This window comes from Xiphias gladius, chromosome 22 (genome assembly GCF_016859285.1).
Source record: "Xiphias gladius isolate SHS-SW01 ecotype Sanya breed wild chromosome 22, ASM1685928v1, whole genome shotgun sequence".
Lineage (NCBI taxonomy): Eukaryota > Metazoa > Chordata > Actinopteri > Istiophoriformes > Xiphiidae > Xiphias > Xiphias gladius.
In genome coordinates, this window is record NC_053421.1 from 13745260 (window position 1) to 13773115 (window position 27856).

Sequence of the window (27856 nt, forward strand, 5' to 3'; positions counted from 1 at the left end):
CTAATTTTTAACGTGCTGCTGCTGCTTGTCTGCAGGTGTCTGAGCTCTGCCACTCTTATACTTCTCCTCTCCTCTCTCTCCCATGATGTCATGGTAAAAGCCCCACCCATGGCTGCTTGCCAGTGGAGCCACACTGCACAACCCCAGGGTGTTCAAACCCATAACACATTCCAGGACTATCTGCTGCTTTGCAGCCTCCGTGACACCACTGTCACCTGCCGAGTGACATTTATGTCTGAAGTTTGCCTTTGAATAAGCAATTGTCTCTTTCCTCTGGCAATGCATGAGGTTTGAGGGGTGGAGGAGAGGTGGAGGAAGACATGAGGTCTGAAGAAGGGTTAGGGGGATTACGTAATATCTCAGAGTAGGGAGATGGAGGCTGATGAATCCTGATATGAATATGTTCTAAAAAGTAATGGAGGAGGAGGAAGACAATGGATCCCTGCGATGATCACTGGGAACACACGTGGGACGAGATAAGAGGGGAGATTCAGTGATATGCTGTATGCAATGGAGATATTTTGACTGGGGATTTTCCAAGGCCAGTTTCTCATTTGGAACAAAATAATTTATGAATATACACAAAACAAAATAAAGGTTAATCACTGATATCCAGACCCAGATCTGCAAATCACACTTGTGATACAAAGACTGACACTATGTCAGAGATGATCGTGACCTTTTAATTTATTGTGACACACTATCAACATTTTTTAAGGAATGAAAAAGCCCTTCTTTTGAGTGATAATAGATTAATTAAGTTTTAATCTTTGATGCACTGTACCGATAAAAATGTTGCTTTACTTTGTGACATTTGGAAAATAATAATTATTTTCGAAATAATTTGGTTATAAGTAAGATGCACACATGCAATAATTTATTAATCCATTTTGGACTCAAAATATTTAAAGGGGCTATAATCGATATTTCATAATAACCATGACAATATGTAAACAATGTGACAGTGTGAAAGGTGTTACTCATAGTGATGTATGAGTAAATAAGAAACTCTTTGCTAACAAGTTTTCCATATAAACTTAAATGGTGATACTAATCCTGTGCTGGCCAAAAAAAAAAAAAAAAAAGTCAGTTATTGCATTTTCCATTAAAATATTTTTGTAGTTTTGCTGCTGTTTGACAGTTGTCATTAATGAAAATCCAGAGTTGACTGATGATGGCTGGTGAAGGCCCACACACAGATAAGCAGCTCTTCCCTGCCCACTGGCAGCAGGGCTCCTATAGTCATATCCCACCCACATGGTGCTTAGTTGCAGGTCAGCCATGCCAGAGTCATGCTGATAGCCAAATGGCAGCCTTTACTCATGTAAATACAGTTCATTCAGATTAGCAGCATGCATATTATCTTCACTGCCGTCGTAATTCCCCATGAGCTGACAGTGTCAGCGTTATCTGATGGCAAAATAGACTACTGAAAAAGAAAACGTGGAGCAGATCCTGTCAGTTTTTTTGTCTCTGTAAACTTTGATTATTTTGTGTCAAAGTGAAACATACGAGTGTGTGAAACAGGCAATGTTTCTGGGACGAATATAGAATGAAAGATGGATGTTTGACCCTCTAACATAGCCATTTTTTATTTGTCCAGTAGTTATTACTATAAGGGCAGATAAAAATACATTATTCTACCTATTCATTCGTCATAAACATTTCAATGGAGAGTTTTGACTTAAAGGGGCCTCTCATGCATTTTCCATGAAACCTGACACCTGAACATATAAAAAACAGTACAGAGCAGACAGTGCTTTCCCTCCGTGCAGTGGCTATGTCCAGGGCTCACAAAAGCACATGTGCCAGTGAGAAGAGGACAAGAGAAAGGACATATGACACAATGCAGTGAATAAAATGTTTTTCTGATACAGCACTATCATGTATAATACTTTTAAAACACTTTCACACTTTGACTTTAAAAACTTTAATTTTGGGACCTTAAATCCACACCACTTCAGTCTGTTTCTAGATCTTTCCCTCCCCGGCTCTCAGAATAAGAGTTAGCTATCATCATTCAGTCTCTCAGGATTTTCCAGTGTCTAACACATCATCTGCCAGACGTCCGTTGGGGAGGCGACAACATTTTTCTCTCACATAAGGATGTGTGGAATGTGTGACATGGTGATGAGATGCCACACACACTGCATCATGATAGCGTGGATTTTTCAAAACATTCTTTCACCAGAGGTTATAAGTTCAACTCCCTTGGGAGCCCAGATGTGCCCCTCTCCACAGACATCGCTTGACATTAGGCAGCCCCGTCTCTGAAACGTTTAATGGAAAGTAACAGTGAAGGATGCAAGTGAACGGAAAAGCTAGAGAATCTTTTATTCAGCCACACCCCTATGTCTCTGCTGACTTCTGACCTACAAACAGGTGTTTATTTTTAATTAGCAGCACTACCTCCTCAGTTGACTCCTTAAAAAAAAGTCTCTTACTAACCCTTCTGGCTCTGTTGTTGTCAGCATGTTGTGGGCTTTGGAGGAGGAAGAGTCATTCACTTCAATCTATTTTTGAGATACAGTAGCCCAGGTGTCTAAAAATACAAGTGCCTCCCTGCGTCCTTTGCAACATTTTTTATGGAAGGTCGAGTCACTGCAACTATCAACCTTTTGCTTCTTGTCATCACACTTGCCTGCTATGGTTGAGTAGGCTTTACATAATCCCTGTCTTGCTGTGCTGTTAAACACCGTCATGCAAAGGACAAGTGAGACTGAATCAGTAACACTGCTGGGATGGGAGTGATACACTTTATGTGGAAATTGTTTCATATGTTGCTATTGTTTTAGAGTCCATGACACACACGAAGAGTCGCATATGCCAGCATGACTGGAGCCTTGGAAATCCATGACACATCTGAGGTATCAAGATGTGAGATATGACAGTGATAGAGGATGTAAGTATTTGGAAGTGATAAATGTCTGTGTACATAATTAGAGTGGGCATTTTCAGGGAACTGACTTACAGAATGAATCCACAGTCGGCCCATATTCCCAACCATAGCTCCTGCAATATAGAGGCGTGTCATTTTAGTTCATGGTGGTTCAGAGAGGATAAGGTGAATTTCTTTAAGAAAAGGTGCGTGTCCCCTGTTGACTCAAATCAAAACTAAAACCCAATGAACCTCTACAGTCCTGTCTAAGAGCATCTCCTATTTCTAACATCTCAGCTGTGTAGATGAGAAAAATACTTTTGATCAACACCGGAGGTTTGGTGACTTAGTAAGGACATCTAGTGGTAGTACTAAAGGCATACAGATGGTTGCTCCCACAAGGAAGTCCTGAAAACTACGTTTAGTACAGTAAGACTGCGATTAGCGTGGGTTTATACTGTATACATGCTTACAGACAGGTGACAAATTAAAGGGGAAAAAATTTGAATAGATTAGGAATGCAGATGATTCCATACAGGGCATGAGGGGTCAGAGGATAATTTGGTGAGATGTGAATCATATGCTATGGCTATAATGCTCACCAGATCTCAACTGAACACCCATGGGAGATTTCATAGCGACATGTTCAACATTGCTCTCCACCACTATCATCAAAAGATAAATTGGGGGAATATCTATTGTCTGGCAACTAGTGTTGGCCCAACACCTTTCTAAGAAACTTGAAGTTGTTTTAGTCATACACCTTTAAATGCATCTCTGTCCTAATTCTCTTTGCTATCTCTCCACAAAGATTTGACATGTAAGTATATTTCTTTAAAAATCTGCAAAAGCAAATAGAACTTTAGAAATATTACACATAAGACACATTTAACATTCTGACACAAAAGTACTTGTTTTTGAAAAGAACAAACTTGTAAAATCACAACTTTCCTAAAGAGAGAACACACATATAAAAGGGCTGTAGCTACTAATAACTTCATTCTAGCACATGGGGCTCCACTGCAAAACCAAATATATCACAAACTACAAACTGAGACTATAAGGTACCAAAAAGAACCAAAGGTGTAATACACAGTAGAACTAAATATCACAAAAAGTCCCACCTCACAGAACAAATACCACAAACAACACCGTACACTTAGTGGGACAGCTTCAAAAATGTGTTTTATTGTTTCTGTCTCTAACCTCAGCCACATTCCTGGCAACAACTGCTGTTGTTCTTCTAATAGGATGTAAACACTTCCAATCAGTTGGACCCCATCATAGATGTTTATGATGTAGTTTTGATGTTTTCTTTGTCCGCGTTCTAACTTCCAACACCAATACAATGCGGTTGATAACACAAGGAAATGAGGAAACACAAATGAAATAATTTGTCCTAAACCTCCCCCACACTTTATTTAAAGAAAATTGTGGTTCAAACTCTGGTGCTATGGCAAAATGAAAGAAAGGCAAAACGTGAAGGGGAGTCTGGTGCATTTTTTATTTCTTCAGTGACTACAAATTTTGCTGTGTGTGAAATCTGCAGGGCACTTGATCCTCCGGTACCAGCCAAACTCAATCCCTCATCTTTGTCACCAATTCAAGTCACAAGAACATCATGAAAAAGACACACAGATGTAACAAAAAATCATTTTCCCAATAACAAACAGTAAAAAAAAAACAAAACAAAAAAAACAACAACCTTGAATTAAATGATCATTGTCATCAAATAACAATAAATAAGGAGCACTCTTCCCTGTACAGAGATATATTCTAATCTAAAATCTTTTGTAATAAAAAATAGATCTTCAGTGCATTTCCTCTGACACGTTTCTGCTGCTCCTTCAATATATCCACGATGCAACTCTCGGTTACCCTGGCATTAAAGCAATGGCCTTTAGAACAGAAACAATTAAAACACCAAATATTAACCCTCCTGAACAACAACAAAAAAGCAGATAGAAAATTTCACAGCCTTCTCTTTGTCTTTCTGTACTGTACATCTCCAAAAGCAAACCTGGACAGAAAAAGGCACAAGTAACTATAGTTTGAGTAATACTGGACAAAATCTGGACAAACAAAAATGGAATTATTTTTCATTAAAGATTTTGGTCATTTACAAATTTATTCATATTCCTTTTACATATATTTAAACAGACATTAAGATTACCAGTATCAATAGAGATACAGGAGGGATATGTATATGTGTATATACATATATATATATATATATATATATATATATATATATATATATATATACATATATATATATATATATATATATATATATATATATATATATATATATATGTATATATATACACAATTTATATATATATAGATTTACAGAAACATTATTTTCACAAAGAAAAAAGTGCATTTTTATAACAAACCTGAATGTTGCCAAGGAACAAACATTTAAGTTAACAATAGTATTGAAAACTGTATAAAAACAAAGCAATAAAAAACAAGACTAGTGTAGCAACCAATAAAGCAAAATGGGATGCATGATGCATCAAGGTGTAGACACTGTTAAGTGCTCTGGTCTGTTCCGGCTGAGTCTGCTTTAGCTCCTCCCTCCACCAGATCACTACCAGATGGTGGCTCCTCCCCCTCTGACTGCTGTCCAATGACACGCGTGGCTGCGGGGGCCACTCGGCTGTGGGGTGCTCTCGAACGACTGTCTCTGACGCCACGTGCGGTGCTTTCCGTAGCAGACCTGCGGGTGTGGGTGGAGCTATGTGAGCTGCCATATTGCTTTGAGTCTGTGGGCTCCAACTCCGGTTTGGAACATGTTAGTGCCGTGCTAAGACCGCATCGTCCGGACTGGCTGGTTCCTGCTGTCTGGTGCTCTGACCAGTGGTCTCCAGGAGTCCTAAGCCCTTGAGTTCTGGGGGTCCCGCCCCAGTATGATTCAAACCTGGCCGGTGATGGCCCTTCCATGGGGGGAGATGTTGGGGACAAGGGGCTGGTAGGGTGGGACCTGGGTCTGGCCTGTACCATTTGGATTCCTCCGATGGGGATCATCAGATAGGGGACCTTGGCTTGTTGGGAGTGCATGGGAAGATGGCTGAAGATGTTGTCTGCTGCTTGGTGACCAGGATAACCCTCACAGGTAAAAAGACGAAAAGCAGGTGGAAACAAGCTGGCTTCTGGCAATGTTGGCCCTTCGCCTGCTGTACCACTTTTCTCCTGCAGGGAGAGCAAAGACTTCATCATTACATTTTACGGACTTGCTCTGCCATTACACAAGGTACTGTACACTAGTATCTTCCTAGGACTAAAGTGCAGAGGAAATACTTTGTGGTTCCTGTCTATTTCTCAATTCAAATTTCTAGGCACAGTTCTACGCAGACCTATAATAAAAAAAGTCTCACCAGTTTGACATGACTAGCCTTTGTACTGGGACTCTCCCATGGCAGGTATCCAGTGGTCCTGTGCTGTAACCCGAGTGGCGAGGGAGGGGTCCAAGCTTGTGATGACCGGTAGCAGCTGGGCGAAATGGGACGAAGAGGAGAAAGCTGTCTGATGGGAGATGGTCCTCTTTCAGGGGAGGGTGAGATGTGTAGGCTGGGTGAGGAGAGCTCAGTCCTGGGGGAAAGGCTGTGGATGGGTGAGGAGAGCTCCAGACGGGGGGAGAGGCTGCGGCTGGGGGAGCAGCTCTCACTGCTGGGGGAGAAGGCTCTTGCTGATGCCTTCCAGCCCCGCCGGGAGAACAGTGCTCTCCTGCTGCCTGGAGAGGTGGCTCGTCTGCTGGGCCAAACTCCCCTCGGGGAGCGCTCCTGATTGGGGCTGGGACTGGGGCCCAGGGGGGCCTCGGGGTCAGGGGTGCCCTGCTGAGAGTGTCTACTGCAGCTGGAACGTCCTCCTGTGGATAGGTGGGTGTCTGACGAACAGGAGGATGGGGGTTCGTCGTGGGATGTGGACTCCTCTTCCTCCTCATCATCATCATCGTTGTCATCATCATCCTCAGACTCCTCCACATCGGAAAACTGATGTTCCTCCTGTTCCTCCGAGCCACACACACGTTCATCACTTCCTGCTGCTCGTGCAGACATAGACAAACATACACATCCTTTACTTTATATCTGTTTACATCCATATTTTGAACTTAAACACTCTACTGAATGTACAAAGTTGTGACAACAATTGTCACATTAAGAGAGACGAAAACACATTAACAGAACAATTTTCAGGACCAGACACCAATTGTTAGGGCAGCATACTGTATCTTTCTGATAAAACTCACCCACCACGCATCGAACCAATGTTATAAATAGACTGAGGACGAAAATCCCGGAATTTAATTGAATAGCACCGTGCCTCTACACACTATCTCAACAGTCTCGTGAATGGAAAGACGTTTTAAATGGGGCGTCCTTGGCAGTGATGAGTATAGTCTGTCAGCAAGGAAGAGACGGCAAGTGAAGGAGTAGTAGAGGAAGGTTAGAGAGGAGATCGTGAGGTGGCTGGCTTTGAGGCTCCTTTCTGGCTCTGACGTGGGGGCAGACGTAAGTGTTGGAATGCGGATTATCATATGCCAGCAATATATACCTGAGAAATAGGTATACTTGCCAAACTGCTGCAACTACGGTGGCTTGCTCTGCATTCTTCATTTATTTATCTTATCCTTTTTCATACTATGTCTTAGGCAAGGCCAAAGGGAGGAGAATAGAACATGGTGTTGCATAAGCTTTCAGTGCGGAGCAACTACAATTCTTCATAGGCAGAAGTTCTTCCAGCTTTGCACCAGTACTTTTCTACGGTGGTAGGGAAATATGCGAGATGCCTCCCCATCCCCTCTTAAGTACCTGTTTCCTCGCTCTCCGGCTCGTCCAGTGATGACTCAGATACTCCCATTGCCTGGCATTTTTTCCCATGAGCCTTTGACTTCATGTGTTTAGTAAGGTTTCCTAAGACGGAACAAGAAAAGCACATTAAAATTGCCCTCTACTTACACAGGGCAAGGAAAATTATGATATTTCAACAACAGATGTAAAATGTGATCACTGGGCATAACATAGATGCCTATAACACAATGGAAAGAATAGCAACACAGTTCATGTTTTAAATAACTTTCAAGTCATCCCCTTACCTTTGGTTTTGAAGGCAAAGTTGCAGTGTTTGCAAATGTACGGACGGACATCGGTGTGCGTTCGGATGTGCTTTTTCAGCATGCTGGGCTTCTTACAGCGGATGCCACACTCTCCACATATGTACTTTCCCCTGCCACGACCTCGCACATAAACATACTCTTCATTGGACTTATACCTAAGAGGGAGGAGAAAGAAACAGAAAGATAAGAGGCTTGGTTGCCACAAAAACACAATTTAGAATTACTATAATATAGAGCACTGATTTTATTGTGTGCTAGAATTTAGGAGCTGAAAGACAAATGCCAAGTTTCTTGGTCTCCACAACCAAAAGTGTTAGAATCTTTAGCTGCTAAATTTTCCACTATGTTTACCAACTAGATGCAAACTTTTACTGTCTGCTGTTTGGTGGTGGGTGGGTGGCATACAGTGGTTTTTACAGAGCTTTTTCCCCAAAAATAACTGCATGCAGCTGGTGGGAACAAGGTTGATGAGACTGGACTTTGTGACATGAAGAACCAAAACAAAGCGCTAAAAGACATTAAACACTCTGAGGAGCTGTCGGTAATTGCACAGTTGTGTGATAAACCTCTGTGGTATCATCGCTACAAGCGACCCCTTTCACATTACATAGTCATTTGACCTATTGATCTTATAAAAAAATATTGATTAGTCCAGGTTTAATAAAAATGGTGAATGTGAGTGGGTTTGTGAGCAGCACAAATATATGCGTACACATGCACGTAGAACACGCACACGCACGCACACACACATACACACTAACATACACACACACAAGAAACCGGAAAACAAGGCTTTCTTTATGGAGGCGGGTTGGGGAAGCCCCACCAAAACCCCAGCAGCACTGAGTCTCTGGGCTGTTCCCTCCACTACACCCTGGGCACACAGAGAATACCAGCTATTCTGCTGGGATCTGGTGGCCCTGCCAACAACAGCAGCAGCTAAAGAGGGGGAAGGGAAGCCTGGCTATGGCCAACAACCTAAAATAGATACTATATATATATATAAAAATCAAGCAACACATTTAGTTCTAGTCTATAAAAACATTGTTTATACACAATCTTGATGTTTACCAGAAGGCTATTTGTGGATAGCGTGGACCGCAGACGTTTTATATCTGAATGAACTGTCCTCTATGAAAAACTTCCATCTTCTCTCACTACTCATGAAGAGATGTACAATCCATTTTGAATCATAAATATCCAGTGTGTGCTGACTGTGTTTAATTACAGGATATGCACCACATCTACAAGAACCCAGGCTGTGAATGCTCCCTCTTGTATAACCGAACCAGCAACAGCAAATCATAACAAATTGTTACACAGCTGTAAAATAGTCTCAACAGTGGCATTATATTGTATTCATTCAGGGTCTGGCTACTGTTTACTGGCATGTATTTCTTGCTACAGCTAAAAATATCCACCCACATCTCAGGAAAAAACAAGGCAGAAGTTGCACTTCACACATTGAGCATTAAATCAGCAGCATGTCTCTTGGTAAACTCGGCTGTCAATCTGTCCCCGATTGTATTGCAGTTTTATTTTTTTATTGGTGGAGAGAATACCACTTCCAACCAGACTGTGATTGATTGATTAGGCCATTGAATTTGAAAGCAGCAACAACTGAATAACAGTAAAAGACAATACTGCTAGTATTGAAACATACTTCAGTCACAATTTGGACAGAAAGGAGTTTGACATAACAGAAACTCTGCTCACAGGAATGAAAATACCCATTTTACCAGTATGGTTTAAGTGTTATGACAAATCGGCAGTGTTGACCACTTCCAACATGGAAATCAATCTGCATGTTTTAACAGAATCCATAAGGACACAATTCAGCTTGTGCTCACTAACAGGGAGTAAAGCTCATGTTCCAGGGACTTTTGCTGCCACCAAGCAGGAACAGCTATGCTTACTTAATTGCTGAGACGTGTTATTGAGAAAAAAGCTGCCTTGATCCCATATCTGTTTCTTTAGCTGTGTGATACTAATAAACTCTAGAGGCCCCTGCACCCCCTCTTTCTTAAAGGGATATCTGAAATTGGATCAGGATGAAATTGTGCAAGTCATTGGAACAAAAACAAAGCTGAATGCTGCATATTCATAAAAAAGGTGTTACTTGTTCTCCAGAATAAAATGACTAGCACACAGTCATGATTTCAAAGTGTTGACAAAAGGGAGTTAGGAATAATGAGTCCTTACAGAGTCAGGGTAGAAAACATTCAGCTGTGTTGTCGAGTGAGTAGCTGCACTTATTTGCATGCATAGAGACAATACAGCAGGACATCAAGGAGCGAAGGTACACAAAGAGAGGACACAGGGGAGGTTGAGAGGGGAATGAGGAGAAAATAATACATGGGTAAGTAAAACTGGAAGGCTGCCAGAGTGAAACAGGCAGAACAAATAGAGGGAGAAGGGTTGTATGATGGAGACAGACGAGGGGTAGAAGGGAGAAAGCTGTAGGCTGTGATGAAAATGCACTTTCTCAATGTGTGTAATGTATGTCTGCAAATGATAAAAACTGGTAATTAGTGGCTTATCTACTGTTAAGAAGACAACTCATTCACACTCAATCCGTGTGCACATAAACACAAAACACAGGCCTTAATGTGCAACTGTTGACACACATGCAAAACAACATAAACACATGCCAGCAAAAATGTTCCCTAAAAATCTCCAAAATCACCTCCCTAATAACTTTATAAAATATTTTCCATGTCCATCAAAAGGAAAACCAGTGTGTTTTTCTAATTAATTCTCATTAATTGGGAACATTTTACATCTCCACAACTTTACCATTTCCATATTTCCATCCTCTCCTTTTTGTTCTTATCTATTTCTACCATTTTTCAGTATGAAAAGATCTATACAGACTCAGCTGCTGGGAAATCTCTCAGCTCTAAACACAGTAAACCTGGAAAAGAAGACAGGCTGCACTGGAAAAGATCCCGCAGACATTTATGGAAAGCACAAATACGTGAACATTGACAAGTACAAACGTGCACAGGTTTGAAGAAAAACACATGCACACACTACACACAACCATGACAGTCAGGACTATGATTGTGATTGCCTGCAGATTGTTCCATACCGTGCCTGTGTCTCCTCAGTAACTTATGTAACTGTAAAAACATGTATTAATGAGAGTCTCACTAAGTGAAATTGGAGACAGCCATCTCCCCTTCACACACCCAAACACACGCATATACTTGTACTTCTATCTTTGTAAGGACACTCATTCACACAATAGATTCCCTAGTCCCTTACCCTAACTTCAACCATCACAACTAAATGCCTAACCCCAACCCTTACCCTAGCCGTAACCTAAACCTAATTGTAACCTGAACCTTAAAACAGCTAACAGCCTTTTGATGGTGTATCAGAAAGTGAGGACCGGCCAAAATGTCCTAATTTTCGCAAAATGTCCTCATTTTCCCAAAACGTCCTAACTCTGTAAGGTCATGTGTGTGTCATAACACACACACACACACACACACACACACACACACACACACACACACACACACACACACACACGCACACACACACGCACACACACTCTTCTATCTCCAAATTAGCACTTCTAAAACACAGACATTCATGCCAACAGTATGAGGAAAAAAGCTTGGCTGCAGGTACAAATGAAGTCCCTGCAGGCTCCACTGCCTCCCATTTGTTACTGTAATTCTCTGTGCACTCTTGTCAGCTCTCCATAGTTGCTGTTTTGCTGTCATCAGGCATTGGTTTGTGACAGAAAAACAGATTACATGTGTAATGAGCCACTGCCATTGTTCCAAAATATTGAATTTTCAATTAAAAGATGTATGTTTTAACAGTGTCACACTTATAGTTCTTACCCGCCTTCAAAGATGCGAACACGAGCTGGCTCGCCCTGTTTGGAGGTGGAGGGTCTTTCCTCCTCTTTCATCTCTTTATTCTCCTCCTTTTCATGCTGCTGCTGATCCTTTACTTCAGTGAGGGTGCTGGGTTGGGTGGCATGTACCTACACTCAAGACACACACAAAAATATTCAAAACAACTTAAAATACAATCTTAACTGTTTTCCTTTTATAAGAGTACTCAAAAGATTTAGCAGTGCACTCCTGTAACATTGTTGCACTCATGATGAACAGTTTAAAATAAAAAAAATCAAAATCAATGCAGCAGAGCCAGAGATATAGTCATTGTTGTTTCCCACAATGAAATTCAGGTGTATTATGCTAGTAGGGACTAATGTAGCCTGGAGCCTGTAGCCTCAAGCAGAGATGATTAGCAGGCTACAGAGGTCTGGTAAGCTCAGTTCTTTCTAAATCCACACCCCCAGATTTTTTTCATTTTCAAACTTGTAATTTTGAGCCCCAACCAAGGCTGCCTCAAGTGATGCAGTTTATCAGATTTTGCGCAGCTCTCTCTGGAACATATCCAGACCTGTAAACAGCGTTAAACAGGTGGAGTTCCCCTTTAAGCACAATAATGGGGTTATATGTAAACCCACATATTAGTTAAAAAAAGATAATAGTATAACATTTTGGAGAAGTTTAGTATCTCTTTATCAGAGTGGTATACATTAACTTATAAATTCAGTGAGGGCGTATTGTGGTTATGTTTACCTCTGACACACGTGGGGTCCTGCTCGTGGCAGGGACCAATTTGCTTTTGGCTGGGGTTGGGGCTGTGGCTATGGTGTATGTCTCTCTGCTGTGCTTTTGTTTGGAGCACAGTAGAGACAAGACCACTTTAGTGCTGAGGCCCGGCAAGTTGGGGTTGTGAGCACTGACGCTCCAGGTAGAATAAACTGAGGTGCAGGGGTCCCTCTGGGCAGACGGGTTAGGTTTGACATAGTTCAGGTAGCACCAGTTGACTGAGGTGGAGGTGTGGAGGCTTGGGTATGAAGGGGTGCTTGGTCTCTCGACCCCCTCTTCCACAACTGGCACCTCTTCTTTTTTTTGACTTGTCCTCTCAGTCGACTCCTTCTCCACCTCCTCCTTCTCCTCCCTGTTATGTTTCCTTGGTACTTGCTCCTGCTCCCCCTCCACTTTCACAGATGTCTCCTCTACCCTCTCTGGCTGTTTCTTCTCTCCCTCTTCCAGTTTTCTCCCAGTGGCCTTACTTTCTTCATCCTCTCTTACCTTCTGTTCTACATCCTCCTCCTCCTCTCCAGCCTTATGTTGCTCCCCCTCCTCTTCCTCTTTTACCCTTTTTTGGTGACGCTGAGCCTCTGTGCTGAGTTCCAGACTGGCTGCAGGAGAAAGCATCCGCTTACTTCCTCCAGCCCCCAGTGGACCATATCCCTCCCCAGATCCTGAGGCCAGCTCGGCAGGCAGAGACAGGGGAAGAACGATGTCTGGAGAAGGGACCTTCAAGTAGGACCTTTGCAGCTTTTCCCGCTCCACCTGGCCCATGATGACCATAGTTGTGCAAGAAATGGGTTCCTGTGAGTGGGTGGAGGCCAGGATCTGGGACAGGGTGGTATACATTGCACTGGCATAGGTAGGTATATGTGTCTGGAGGCGCACTGGCACCACAAGGGACACTACTGGTGTAAGCTGTGCCAGGCATGTAGCAATGACTGGCCGTGGGTGGTGGTAGGAAACTGTTACCAGGGACTGAGGGGTAAGGTTCGAGGACATGGAAGAGATGGAGGCTCTGCTCTCGGTAGTGGGAGGGGAAGGAACATGTGTGGTAAGTCTTGGAGGAACAGGCAAGAATAGAGCCTGACTAGGTCTAGTCCTGGAAGAGAACTGGAGAGGAACTAAAGCTGGAAGCTGATGGAGTGGTATACCCAACTGTTCTGCCATGTGGATCTGCGCTGGGTGTATTTGTATATGTGGAGTTCCTGACTGTGACTGTAAGAAGGTGCTGTGGATGATCTGGGTGGACAGTTCAGAGATGGCTGTAGTAACAGGTAGCAGCTGGGATATTGATCCTGGGGGGAATGCTTGCTGGCCTCTGGGCTGCAAAGGGACAACATCATGAGGGGGCGGGAAGATTTGTGTCTGTAACGGCTGCAAGGCTTTCACTGTGGTTTCCAGGCTGAACCGGGGGCTTGCCTCAGTTGAATAGAGAGGAGGAAGGATGGAACGGGAAGGCCCAGGCTTTGGACTCTCTGCTCTAGACAACTGACTCATGCCGGCCCCTTCCTCCTGCTCAGGCTCCCCTAAGGTGGCATGCTTCACAAGGAGACACTTTCTCCTTTCTTTCCAGGAGGCTGCAGACTGCTGAGGGGTCAGGGACCCATAGTCAAAGGACTTACTTCTGGTCTCTGAGATCTGCTCTGTTTGCTGGGAGCTGGCTGGGGCCTGCTCTGAGGCTGAGCGCCTCATCTCCTTGTTGCTTTGGTGGTGTTGGTGGGAAGCGGGTGGCACCATCAACATCTGGGAGCTTTGACTACTGACGGCCCAGATGGCAGGTTCTGATCTTGCAGGGTCCTCAAAAGAAGCAGACAGGGTTGAAGTGTGGGAGATGTTGCTCTCTTGACTTGGGCTGTGAGACATTGACACAGACTCAAAGCTAGACTCCCCAGAGGACTGGGCTGCTTCTGCCAGGCGGAGTCTCTTCTTCTTTGGTGGCAGCTTCTCTGCAGGGAGCTGGGCCAGAGTCTGGCTACGCTGGGGCCACTGGAACTCCTCCACTCTCTCTGCCTCCTAGGATGCATAAATAGTTTACTAGTTTATCCTGTATATATATATAGGGTATAAATGTATAAATTACATCCTGTGTAAAATGAAGGGACATTGACTTCTCACATGCACAAACATTTTCTTAGGAGGTTGAAGTTAAAAAAGAATTTAAGTCAAAAAGGAAAACAACCTCTAATCAGTGCATGTTGAACGGCAAGCCTGGGAGTCAATTGTACAAAAATGCACAAAAATATACACTCAAAATGTCCTTTAAATAATCATGTACCTTGGATGAGGATGCTGTCACTGGTGGTGACACAGATGGCATGTCAGCATCAGGCTCCACAGTAACAAGAATCTCTGGCACTTGGATGTTTGGCTGGCGGATGAGGCGAGATGTAGAGGGTGATGGTTTTGGCTTCGGTTGTTGGGTTTGTTGACTCTCTCTGAGGTCTGGTTCCTGACTTTCCATGGATATATTCTCCTGCTTCTCAAAAGAGCTTGTGTGTTGGATGACAGACACACCCTTCCTGTCTTGCTGCTGTTGTTGTTTTGGCTCAGTCTGTAAAGAAACACCTAGAAACATACAGCACAAACAACAAATCTATCATTATATTATTGATATACTGCTTTTGAACGATGACATTTAGTTGTTTATGGATTTCATTCCATAATATGTAATGTAGTATTATTTAACACAGTAATTTTTCCTTTGTTTTTTTTGCTTTACATCAATGATGTAGATATTGATTCGTTATGTATATCGTTTCCTAAGTTATTCAGGTTTCTCACTGTTAAAAGAGGATAAAAAGTTAGATAAGAAAAGAAACTTCTTGCTTACACAGGAAAATGTTTTAATTTTATCTTCTACTGCAGGGATACATAAACAAACCTGAGAGGGCCTGGCTCTGCTCCGGTCTGCTTGGCACTGGAATGAGGCCTGCAGAGCCTGACAGGGCGACAGACCCAGGGCTGGGAGGGTCCTCCTCCAGGCTCTCCTCTTTCCTCCTCTTCCTCACAGCCATGGCAAGCGCCCGGAACTTATAGTGCATCATCATCTGGGGGCGATCCTCCCTGCATGTTCTACTCAGATCCCTGCTCTCTTGTTCCTGTGTCTGCTGTCCTGGGCAGATGCCTCTGTGGACCTCGTAGCCTTCACTATGTTGGAAGTGAGCCCTGCATGCTTCACATTCAAACACACCAGAACTCTTTTGCTGTTGCTGTTGCTGCCTGGCTAGTTCAGTTCCTTTGGCTGAGGAGGAGGAGGAGGTGGGACCAGCCTCCTCCAGCATTACCTCAGCTCCCAGGGGAACCTCTATGGCAGGTTGGCGCCTCAGCGTACGCTGGGCATGGCCAACCCTCATCTCTGCTGCCACTGCTTGCTGCTCATCGAATGACTGGCAGAGACGATAACCTCTGGGAGACATGGTGCCAGAGGTGGAGGGCTCTCCTTGGCTGGTAGATGATGGCATTGAATGGCTTCTAAGCAGAGGCACTGATGACAGCTCCTGGGTACCTGGGGGATCTGCCTCAGGATTGTGAAGATGCCTCAAACCACTGGGGCCAGGGGTTTCTCCTTTGGGATCGAATGTGTAGGGATCTTTAGGGGCACTAAATTTAGGTGACTCCATGCTGCTCTTCCTGGACAGAGAGGAGCGTCGGGGCTTTACACTGTCAATCTCACTGGTGTCTACTACTGCTTCATTGATAGTGATGAGCTTCGTAATGTGCTCTATTACTTGGGTTTTGGGTACGGTGAAGGGAATGCCCTTTTCCTCCACTCCTGAGGATGAAGGTAGTGAAGAATGAGGCTGCTGCTGATGGGGACTGCGCTGCTGCCCTCCCAGCCTTCCATATTTCCCTAAAATAATTTCTGCGTAGGTTTTAGCACTAGCACTGGGAGGGCTAACTTGGGATAGGTCGGTGCTGCCTGATCCAGAGAAGTAGCCAGACTCTGTGCTGCCTTTACTGCCAGGGCCTAGAGAAGAGGATGAAGTTGAGAGGGAGGAAGGAGGGTCATCTGGAGAAGCCATGGGTCCACGTTTTCTTTCACTAAGCCTCATTGCCAGCCTTTGCTTGACAGCCTGAGAGTCTTCAGGCCTCTGGCTCTCCTCTGGGCCTCCCAGCACCTCCTTACCACCTTTGCCTTGGTGGCACAACATCTCCTTAGAGGAAGACTTTCTGTGTTGGCCCGTCTCTTCTTCAGACTCAGTGCTTTCTCCCTCTGTGTGTTCCTCAGGGTCTTCTCCAACGCCACTGCCCTCTGGTCCACTCAAACTGGGTTCATCACGACTGGATGCTAGGCCTGCTTTAATGCGATGGGCATGGGACTTGCGGTGCTTGTACAGGTTGCTCTTGGTCTTGAAAGAAAAGCCACAGGGGGCACAAGGGTAGGGTCTTTCTCCTGTATGGGAGCGAATATGTTTCTGAAGAACGCTGGGCTTGGCACATGGACGGCCACAGTAAGTGCATACATATTTCCCTGGTTTTGGGGGTTTTTTCTCCCCTTTTCTAGGTGAGCTGACCCCTTCTAGGCCCTCTTGGCTTGACTGAGATGGGACCCCATGACTATGCTCACCCCGTGTAGAGGAAATAGAGCGGAGGGATGAGGTTGACGTGGAAGCTGGAGAGAAGAAGCTGCCTCCTGAGGGACCTGGGTTGTCTGAATGCTGCCATGCTACTGCTTGCTGCTGCTGTAACCGGAGCAGAAGGTCGGAGCGTTTGGGTTGGCGATTTTGCAGGCGGCCCAAGGATCTGTGTACAGGACGAGGATTAGGAGGCTGCTGGGGCTGCTGAGGTGGACAAGATCCTAATGAGGATTCAGCTGTCACATGCTGCTGCTCTTGCCTTCCAGAGCGCTCCCCATCAGCCGGATGGCTGGGCTCAGCCTCCATAGAGTGGGGAGGAGGCCTCACACACACGCAAGGAAGGGCTCTTGGAGCCTCATGGGGCTAACCGCATGGCAGCAGAGAGGTCAGAGGCAGGGGAACATCGACAGACTGAGTTGTATATCAAAACGGAGGGCCTTTCTCAGTGCGGGCCAAAGGTTATTCAAAAGGACCAAATGAGGCATCATTAAAAGGTGTCCTGGAGCTGCATGGATGCAGGTAAACATGGATCATTTCTCTGTACAAAGCAGCTCTGCTTCTGTCCAGCCTCAGCCATTCTAACAGCCCTTCCAAGGTCTTCTCCGCATCTCATTTGTTGGTTGTCAAGAGTGTTAGCTGTTCAGCTTCTGAATGGGTCTAAAGGAACACAGAAAAAACAAGGAAGCACTGAGTCATAAAAGTGGAAACATATTTATACATGTACTAGATTCTCCAAAAAAGGAATCCATGTCACAAAGAGCTCTGGAAAAGTGCTAGAAAAATAACCCCAAGTTATCATTTTTTCCTCTTCACTTTGCACTAAAAACAGAGACACAAAGTTTTACTAAAAAAAAGCAACAAAACAAAGCAATGTAATATAGAAAAGCCCTGGTCTGCTGACTTCAGTCAACGTCAGGGTTTATTACTACATACTCAGACGCAGAAAACACACAGGACCTCGTGAAGATGACTTAGACTTTTTGACATCCTAAGGGTTTCCAATAAGCCCGCCATACAGTCTGGAAAATAGTTTAATTGGTAGAATAGAAAGCCAAAACCATTAGTGTCCTATTATCAAACTCTCTATTAAAAATTGCTCCCACATATCTTACTATGACAGATAGGGTTACATTTCTTGGTGTAGTGTTGAATGGGGTCAGTGTTGTAATGAGAACATTAGCACAGTACTTGCATCAGCAACATGTTATCGCTCTCATCTGTCTTGACTTCAACTCATTACAAGCAGATAGTTTGCAGTGATTCAGGAGACAGGGGCAACCTACTGTAACTCTATAAAGAAATTTGAGGTACAGATGTTCTTGTTCTTGTAACACTTTCAAAAGGCATAATAATCATCTAGTATGTGCATCTCCACATACTGTTTAAACATTTGTCAATCTCCTTAAAATGTTGATGAAATTAAAAACACAATTCAAATCAAGACTTCCACTCAGAAAACAGACAAATATGATTCAATTCTGACCCATGACTGGCCTACTCTGCAGGACTCAGAGCAGCTCAGGGCCAGCCAGTCAACATCCACAGCACAGGCACCAACAGAGGAGACCACAGTGTCAGGGAAAGGAGTCAAAAAAAATGTTGGAAATATGGCCTATGCTTATCTGATCTGGCACTAAAGCTAAAGGGGGTAAATGGAGGGGGGCTGTTTTCTAGTGGATAAGAGGACTTGACAGCAACTAGGTTTCAGTCTACACCTCTCACGCTCTTATACAGCCACCAGAGTGCAGTGTTCATGAGGGGCCAAGACGAGAGGGGTTGCTTGTCTGTTGTGAAAGGGTACTGTGAAACCTTTTATCAAAATGGCTCTGTTGTAATATTGCCGACTCACACATTACTAAAAAGCTGTGTTCATGAGTATAGCTGATCAGAAAGACTTAGAGATGAGGCTACAATGAAATCTCTTCTCTTATCAAGATGTATGTTCTGTAATATTTCCCACTCACTACAAATCCTGCACTCTATCTCAACTCGAGACACGGGATTCTTGTACCGCAGCCAATCAAAACACATTCTGGGAATAGATGGGGCCAATCATAACATTTTCATTGTGCAGCCATGCCCAACCGCTGACAGCCCCAGCGCAGGCTCATCCAGAGTATCAATCATCGTCTAAGACGTGGACACTACTCGCAACCCTCCGATTCTGTCACTGAAGGAGGACACTGTGTATGTTCACTTCACAGTTACAGATCTCTGTGTTGGTATAGATACTATGCACCGACTCTGACAGCTCTAAGAACATAACAGGAGAGAGGAAAAGGAGTTGGGGGGCCTCAAATGCTTTGCACTGATGCAAAGCAAATCCAGAAACTGGCTTGTAATTGAGAGAGAAAATGCATAGATCTTCTATAATATTAGATACATGGCATTCAGAAAGTATTCAGAGCCCTTCACTTTTTTTAAAATCACAATTTGCAAGAATTTCTAAAATTCAGTTTTTGCTTTGTCATTATGGGGTAGTGAATGTAGACTGATGAGGAAAAAAAAATCAATTTAAACAATTTTTGCATAAGGCTGCAACATAACAAAATGTGAAAAAAAGTAAGAGTGAGAAAGAATGCAAGATGAAGTTAGAAAAGGTGGGGAAGAGAGAACAGACTCAAGTAGGGATCGGGTGGCTGAATAGACAGGCCCAGCAGACGACTGCAGCTTAAGGTGCCAGTGGTGGCAAGGCAGCAGTGACAGTTTTTTTTAATGAGCCACACTTGCCCTCTCCATATGTCTAAAAACACACACTGCACAGTCAGGCTGCATTAGAGCCAGTTTACAGAGGGAAAAAAAAGGAAAGAGAATCACTTTTCCTGTTGGAAAAAACCTGACAGATTCTCGGCTCCATCTACATGTTACCCCACATCTGTTAAGGGCCGATCATCTGTTTCGTGTGTGTTTCTCCAAGCAGACCAGCGCTTTGATTACAGCAGACTTATACCATCACCACTCAGCAATTAGGCAGGATAACAAACCAAATCAACACCACTGAAATTCAGTTCTGTTTTCAGAAGCCTGTCTTCCACCTTTTTAGCTGTACAGGAAGACTTTTGTATGTGGTGGCAGCTAAAGATTTTTCTGTCCTGAGCTGTTAAGCCAGACAGACACATTAGTCTCTAGAGTTACATGTAGAGAAATTAGATCGGGAGGAAATAGAGCTTACAGAGGTGAAATATCAGATCCTTTCTGAAGAGTGTTGTTCCTCACACGCTTGAATTTTAGAGGGAAAAGTGACATGACAATAAAACCTGTAGATAAAAGAGGGGTAGGTGTGAGTAAAGGTGGGTTAAAAGCGAGTGGGTCTGGAAGTGAAGAAGGATGATGCTGTGCATAAGAAACAGTAGGATTGAGCAGGAAGGAAAGCACAAGGAGCAATACAAATTGTCTTCCACAGCCCCATCTGTAATAAATGTCTTCGTCCATGTAGTTGGTTATCAGTGTAGGTTTAATGATCTCTGGCACAGCTGTTGATGCAGCTCTTAAACAGGGCGATTAGAAGGTTTTAAGGTTGAGGGAGAGCACTGCTTACATTATTCATGGCAGTCTAGACTGCCAGCTCTGAGCGGGGAAACACACAGTCAGGGCCTTGCCAGCAAGATGAGGGAAAGGACTGCCAGAGTCTTGCTTGCATTAAGCCAAAACACACACACGTACACCTTATAGCACACATACAGTGTACAGTACTACTCTCCACAGAGCAATGCCCATAACACACAGCAGCCAAATCCACTCTGACAGCTCTGACCAGCCAATCAGCTGCAGCGCCCTGAGGTGACCTACCCTGGTTCCACTCAGCCGGAGGAGTTTTCCTTTCTCATCATCCTCATTCCACAGGGATGACTTGTTATCAGCAAGGCCTGTTACACACAATACTTTAATGCACTAGGGGTTTATATACACACCATCAGAAATCAGTTGCTTATAGGGGAATACTATGTGACTTTGATAAGATCTCGGGTAAAACACACAGGTTATGTTAATTTGCTTAACCTTATCGATGAGGATGGGGCAAGGACGTGCTAGACTCTGCTCTATTTTTAGGCTAAGGTGCGAAGAAGCCACTGATGCAGCTGTTATGCAGTGTTATGTTCTTTTGATGGGAGGTGAAAAATCAAAACCACAAAGCTAGGAGGTGTCAGATCCTCCGCCAGTCCGTCTTGAACCACTCTATGATAGTTCACACAACAGTCTCATGGTGTACACAGTAATTTGTTGTGTGAACTACTTTCTGGTCTCTTTGCCTAAAATGTGATTAACAACTGTTCCACTGAGAGAAGAAGACGGGGTGAGTGAGGAATGTGTGCAGAGACACGAGTGTGTGTGAACATGCAAAGGGGCTTTGTCAGCAGAAACAGGCACTGATGCCAGTACCCAAGGGAGCCCCGACACACGGAAGAGCTCACACTCCATCTCCTTCACACACACACACACACACACACACACACACACACACACACACACACACACACACACACACACACACACACACACACAGACACACACACACACACACACACACAGACACACACACACACACACACACACACACACACACACACACACAGACACACACATACACGCACACAAAAAAAACACACACAGTCACACACACACACCGTCACACAATGTCTCCTTCCATCATCTCTGCTGTGTCTGTTAAGCCCAGCAGTTATACTTCTAAAAGTCTAAATCCCATAAAACAAACATTTAGCTCAACTCCTTTTCAATAGGTAGCGCAGGAGATTTGCAGCAGTTTTACAGTTAAACCTTCATTATCATGCACAGGAGAGTATGGCTAGCAGAGTTAGTGTTCATTTCTTCATCAATACCCAGATGTATTAATGCAGCTGTTAATATCGGATAAATATATGGGCTAAACATTAAATTACCTTGTGCCCTGAGAACAGATAAACCCCTTAGTGCTTTTTAAAAAATCTGCTGTCACAGTGTAACCCCCCCTGCCAAAAACACATACACACACGTCTCTCTCTCTACCCATTCTCTCTTACTGGCGGTAGCCTGGTGCAGGTTCCCATGGAAACCAGCCTACTCTGAGCAACGGCAGATGGAGAGGGAACTGGAGGTCTAAATTTATCTCCCAGCATCCTCTCTGACTACAGTCACACTCTGGCAGCAGGAAGTGAGGAGGGGAAATACATTGACAAGCTGGCATGACCCTTGACATGTAACCCCCTTTGAGTGACGACGGGTTGATGTCACTGCAGATGAATACATACGGTGCCGCCTGTGGTGGCTTGAACCACAACACTCATAATCACAATGAAGCAATAAAACATTTGATACTGTAGAAGAGGCTCTGCCCCATTCTCCAAGTAAAAGGTAAATGGAAAGTTAACTCACAGTCTTTCCCCTGCCACCACCACCAAAAATCAGGGCTGTCAATCAAACTCAGGTCCCAAATCCTACACAGTAACACTAGCCAACCACAGAAACAAAGGGAAGAAACACTTTAGTTTGGTAAATGACTGATAAACGAAACCCGGACGACAGAGTAAGATGCTAGATAGAGCATAAAACCTCAGAGGCCAAGAGTCACACTCACCCAGGAATATCACTGCTGTCAGTGGGAGCCGCGCGCTAAGGAGGATGCCATCTGAAATAACACCACATACTGGAGCTCTCACTCACTCTCTCTCTCTCTCTCTCTCTCAGCTCTGTGCGGGATGCATCGGGATCGCTGTACCTCTGAGGCGAGAGGGTGTAGAGAAGGATTTCACAGGGCTTTGATAAGATTGGCAGTTCACAACCTTCGCGGTGTTCACTTTGATTAAACACAAGCCAGTGAACTCCAGGTCAATACAGGCCTTTAAATCAAACACGAGTGGCATGGCAGAGCCAGGTAATGCACACCTCGACGACAGGAGGAGATTGCACTCAGAGTTTTAATAATACCCCTGGTGGTGGAAAATCTGCTCCTTCGGTGACATAATCAACTGAAAAAACAAACTGACCAGAACTTGGACTAAATTGCAGGTTGCCAGATTTTCTGTCGTTTTATTTGTGGCCTGGGATTTCACAGATGGAAATTATCTTTTTTGTAGTCACTTAGTTTGTCAATTTTAAATATACAGCCCAAGACTTTACCTCTGATTGGAGAGGAACTCTACCCTCTAGTCCGATAAAGGACCACTTCCACTAAATTTCCATCAATTTTGAGGGATCCAAATTCCAGGACAGATATGCAATAGGTGTCATATACACAGAGTCTTGAACTGCAAAGGAGACTCCTTCCAGCCAAAATCAAATCTGTGAATTTGAAATGTTTATACAGTTCAGTGATACCCTCTGACATGCTAAAACATCTCAGGTACAGTAAGTTTTTCTTAAACCAGTGACAGACTCTTTAACACTGACAATATAAGACAAACTTAAACCATTCAACTAACAAAATACTCCATTGGGTGCTAAAGTGCTAGATTATAACGTACCAAACGAAAAGTTTGCAATAAATAAACTGTCTAATGTATACACAGTTCCCGACAATTGGGACACAGCTGCAATAACTAAATGACTAATTTGCTGTACCTGACAAGTGAAGTAATAATAAAGAGGGAAAGAAAGAGAAGGGAGAAAAGATTGAGGGGAGAGAGGAAGACAGAGAGAGAAAGACAGAGAGTTAGGGGAGGGAGGCGCACCGGGAGAGAGAAACAGACGGAGTTTAGATTACCTGACAGAGCAGTCTGGTCTTCCCCCTCAGAGACGCTTCACAGGCACTGCGAGACAAGCAGGGAGAGCCAGAGAGTGAGAGCGGATATGACTGTTTGAGTGGGTGTGTTGCAGAGAGAGAGAGAGAGAGAGATGGAGAGAGAGGCTGGGGGTGAGGCAAAAAAAAAAAAAACGATAGAGAGAGAGGAAGACACTAAATGAATGTTTCCACTGTACCAATGCAAGGGGAGGAGGAAGATGTGGTAGCAAGAAGAAACTAAAAGCGACTCATAACCTTGTAGCATGAGTAACATCTACAAAAATCACATGATCGTCTCTAAAACCGCAGTAATACCATCAATTACCATGTTTCCTATGGCCAATGCAGCCAAAGTGCATGACAAACCAGGTCAGTGAAACCAAAGACATGCACCTACACATTCAGAACAGGAATGTCTGCTGCTGTTTCTTTAACTCACACACACTCAGCAGCAGTGGCACACTGCCGGTAGACAGGATTACAAACAGGTCTTACACGGGGTTTTCCCCTGCAACACAGAACCCTGGAGGCGATTCCTTGCAATTATCACCTCCTTATCAGCAAAGTTATCTCATTGTATTGTTGGGCGAAGGGAATAAAAAACCCAGCAGCCTTCCTCCAAAGAGACAAACCCTCTTCCTTCATGTACATGTCTTGTTTACATAAATCTTCCAGTTCCAGCCAGAGTGCCACTGTGCTGCATCTGTAAATGAATTCCAGTGGCATCCATTCAAGCAAGCCCCCGCATTACGCAGAACTCAGGCTAGGCCTATCAGCAGTGCAACACGAGAGAGAGGGAAACAGAAAGAGAAAGAGAGAATTGAGAATGAACGGAGGTCCTGCTGTTCCATAGAGCTTTGCCTCACTGGCAGAGCACAGGAAGTGTGAGTCACACACTCTAAAATAAACACACTCACAGAGTGACGAGCCGGCACGCAGAACGAGTGGATGGCTGGGCTACTGATCAGAAGGCAGGCAGAGGGAACATGGATCCTCACAGGCCAGCGACACGTGGTGGCCTGGTGGGACTCACAGCCAGATGACGGGATGAGTCAAAAGGAAAAGATGGTTCTGTCCTTCTCTAATTGCTCCATTATATATATATTTTTGTTTTTCTTTTTAAACTCATCTATCGTACACCTGCTTTTTTTCTCTCCTAATCAAATCTCATTTTTGTTTTCCTCTCCTCTTCCCGTGTGTTGTTCCTGTATTGTCCACATGTCCCCGTTCCTTCGCCTCTGCTCTGTGTTTCCTCGCTTATTTTATTTGGTTCCAGTCAATAGGAGTGTTGTTCAGGACTTGGTTATTACCCCTGGCTCCGTGTGGCTGCTGCCTGACTGCTGTAGGGGACTGTGCCGGCCTGATGCTAGGCTACTCTCATAGGCTGCTGGCTTCACTGGCCGAGGCACTGTATTGTGTCTGCCTGAATGTGCTCATTGTCACCCTTTACAGCACACACCTTCTATACTGTACTTCCCTGTGAGGGACCTTCACCCATCCGTCATCCCTTTGTCCTCTGTTCTTCAGACTGAGGGGTTCTGACGGGAAGGTGGTGGGGGGAGCAGAGGCCCGGGAACAAAACTGCCACTGTGGCGATGATTGACAGGAGAGCTGCTCTACACAGACGTAACAATTAGCAAGGCAGGGGACCGGGCTGCAGGCACACCGTCTGGTTAGAAGCTAGAGAGAGCTGGAAGTTGTTAAGTTGAACCACCTTGCAAGCAACAACAGAAGACTGGGATCAAAATGGGAGGTGCAATGATTGTGAAAGTGTGAAAGCAAGCTTTCATGATTCTATAATAAATGTTAACCATATGCTACTCAACGGCCCCAAGCATGTCAGGCTCACATCACATAAAAGCTTTTCTCATTTACAGTAAATGGAAACAAGGGCTCCCCTGTGGTATGGTCACATGAGACAATTTCACATACACGCTTACCTATACAATATAATGCAGAAGCAAGGAGCACCTAAAATGCAAACATCATGCTTTATAAGAAACTTCATGTTGTCTTAGAGCAGCCACAGACTATAATTTAGACCAAATGAGCGGTCATTTACAGACAACCATACAGATGACATATTTTTGGACTTTCACCCCTTAAACTGCAGACATAGGCAGTAAAATGGGCAAACATGGGAGTTTTCAGAAAGGCTCTCTGCTCTTAGGGCAGATTATTTCAGACATGTTGTCTTCTAAACTGACCCCCTCTGTCCACGTGACTGTGGTGTTATGATAGAAACAAGATCCCTTTAAAATGGGGAGGCCACCTACTGTATAAATGCCACTGTGGCTCAGTGTTGCTCTACTTGTTTGCATTTATTTGGAAAAGAAAACTGGGTGCAAAGAAGACGTCCATCTACACAAGTGGGCTGAGTCTTCTGGGACCTGCATGTCAAACCACTAAATCCAGTCTTTACTTTGGTAAATGTAACTGTGTTATCACTCCATTCTCACCCTCCACCTCCAAATAAAACTTACATAAAGCTTAAACACATCTTATCATGTGACATAAAGTTGAACCCCTCCCAGGGTAGAGCTACAACATTTTTTTGATGAAAGACCATGAGAAGTGGAACATCTGTTGATAGTTTTGACTGGGTGGCACCAGTTCAGACACTAATGAGTGTATGTTATTGGGCAAGCAAGTGATCATTACGCGGCTAATGTCAAATACCGTATACTGTAGAGCTAAGGAATTTTTTGATACTGGCCCCAATATGATAGCTGTCTTCCAAATACTGATACAACAACAGTTTTGGAAGACTTTGCTGGTTGTAAACTTTGGTACAAAAACTGTGTTTTTAGTCACGGTAGCAGTCTAGGTCTAGGGATGGAAATGTCGGTTGGGTGTTCCTACCTTTCATCCCAACTGAAATATTGCATGAAATTCGGTACACACATTCATGTTGTTTTTCAGGATTAAATGTAATAAGTTGGTGATCCCCTATCTTTTCATCTAGCTCCATCATCAGGTCAGCATTTCAAATTGTCCAATACTTTGGTTGATGACGGTAAACACTTGAAAATGATCCAAAATGACATTCCCTCTATCCTCAGCTGCACATTGTGTTTAGTGCTGATTAGCAAATGTTAGCATGCTAAAGATTATACCTGCTTAATATCAGCATGCAGCAGAACCAGAGCTATCATCTTTTTTATTACACTCATTCTTCTTCCGTGTCAAAATCTGGCACCTACATCAACCACAATACAAACTGACAGCCAACAGGTTTTTGGGAGATCCTTGTGTGTTATGCTAGTAGCCACTAATGTAGCCTCAGGCTAATGTCGGTTTGAGCTGCTGTAGCCTCAAGCAGAAATGAGGAGCAGGCTACAGAGGTCTGGTAGGTGTCCTCAGCTCTTTGTAATTTCACACCCCCAGATAATTTTCATTTTCAGACTCTCAGTCTTCAGCCCCAGTCAGCGCCGACTCAGGTGACATCACTTGCAGTGATAAGATTTTGCAAAGCTCCCTCTGGATTCACAGAAGTATTTTATACAACTTTTTCAAACTGGGCTGAATAGAACATTCAAGAACTTTGCCTGGATATAATAAAGTTTAAAGTGACCAACATGATGGTTTAAATCAGGAAAAATCTGATCAAATACAATTTGGTTGGTACTCAAAATTATTGAGGTTCAACAACCAGGTCTAGAAGTGGCTTAGAATAAAAATATATACCCAATGAAGCAAAATAGGCTAAGATCTTGGCTTAAGAATTCAAGTATACATATGTACATCTATTTCCACACATTCAGATATAATACAGCTAGTATATTATATGTGTATTATATTAGACAGAAAAACTAATTTTTTTACCCAGCTAATAGAGTCGAGCATGCTAGTCTTTTGTTAATGCCAATCGATATGTATCCTCAGCACGTGATATCTGATCCTGTGAAACGCTGAAAGACTGACCAACCTCTT

At 43.8% G+C, this 27856-nt stretch overlaps 1 protein-coding gene across 5 annotated transcripts in view; it reads right to left on the reverse strand.

Moving 5' to 3' along the window:
* Positions 1 to 5265: 5265 nt before the first annotated feature.
* LOC120784306 (transcription factor HIVEP3) overlaps positions 5266 to 27856 on the reverse strand; it is a 41876-nt gene continuing 19285 nt past the window's right edge. For 3 of the 5 annotated variants that reach the window (XM_040118005.1, XM_040118001.1, XM_040118003.1), the window contains exons 2-9: positions 15513 to 17865; positions 14907 to 15196; positions 12611 to 14644; positions 11858 to 12003; positions 7980 to 8155; positions 7696 to 7797; positions 6262 to 6926; positions 5266 to 6076 (exon numbers count right to left, since the gene is read on the reverse strand). In XM_040118005.1, the coding sequence (XP_039973939.1) occupies positions 5417 to 6076; positions 6262 to 6926; positions 7696 to 7797; positions 7980 to 8155; positions 11858 to 12003; positions 12611 to 14644; positions 14907 to 15196; positions 15513 to 17514 (6075 nt within the window). In that variant the 5' untranslated portion in view covers positions 17515 to 17865 and the 3' untranslated portion in view covers positions 5266 to 5416. Of the gene's footprint in view, positions 6077 to 6261; positions 6927 to 7695; positions 7798 to 7979; positions 8156 to 11857; positions 12004 to 12610; positions 14645 to 14906; positions 15197 to 15512; positions 17866 to 23905; positions 23952 to 24840; positions 24953 to 27856 lie in introns of those variants that run through there. The other 2 variants (XM_040118002.1, XM_040118004.1) reach the window with 2 other exon arrangements.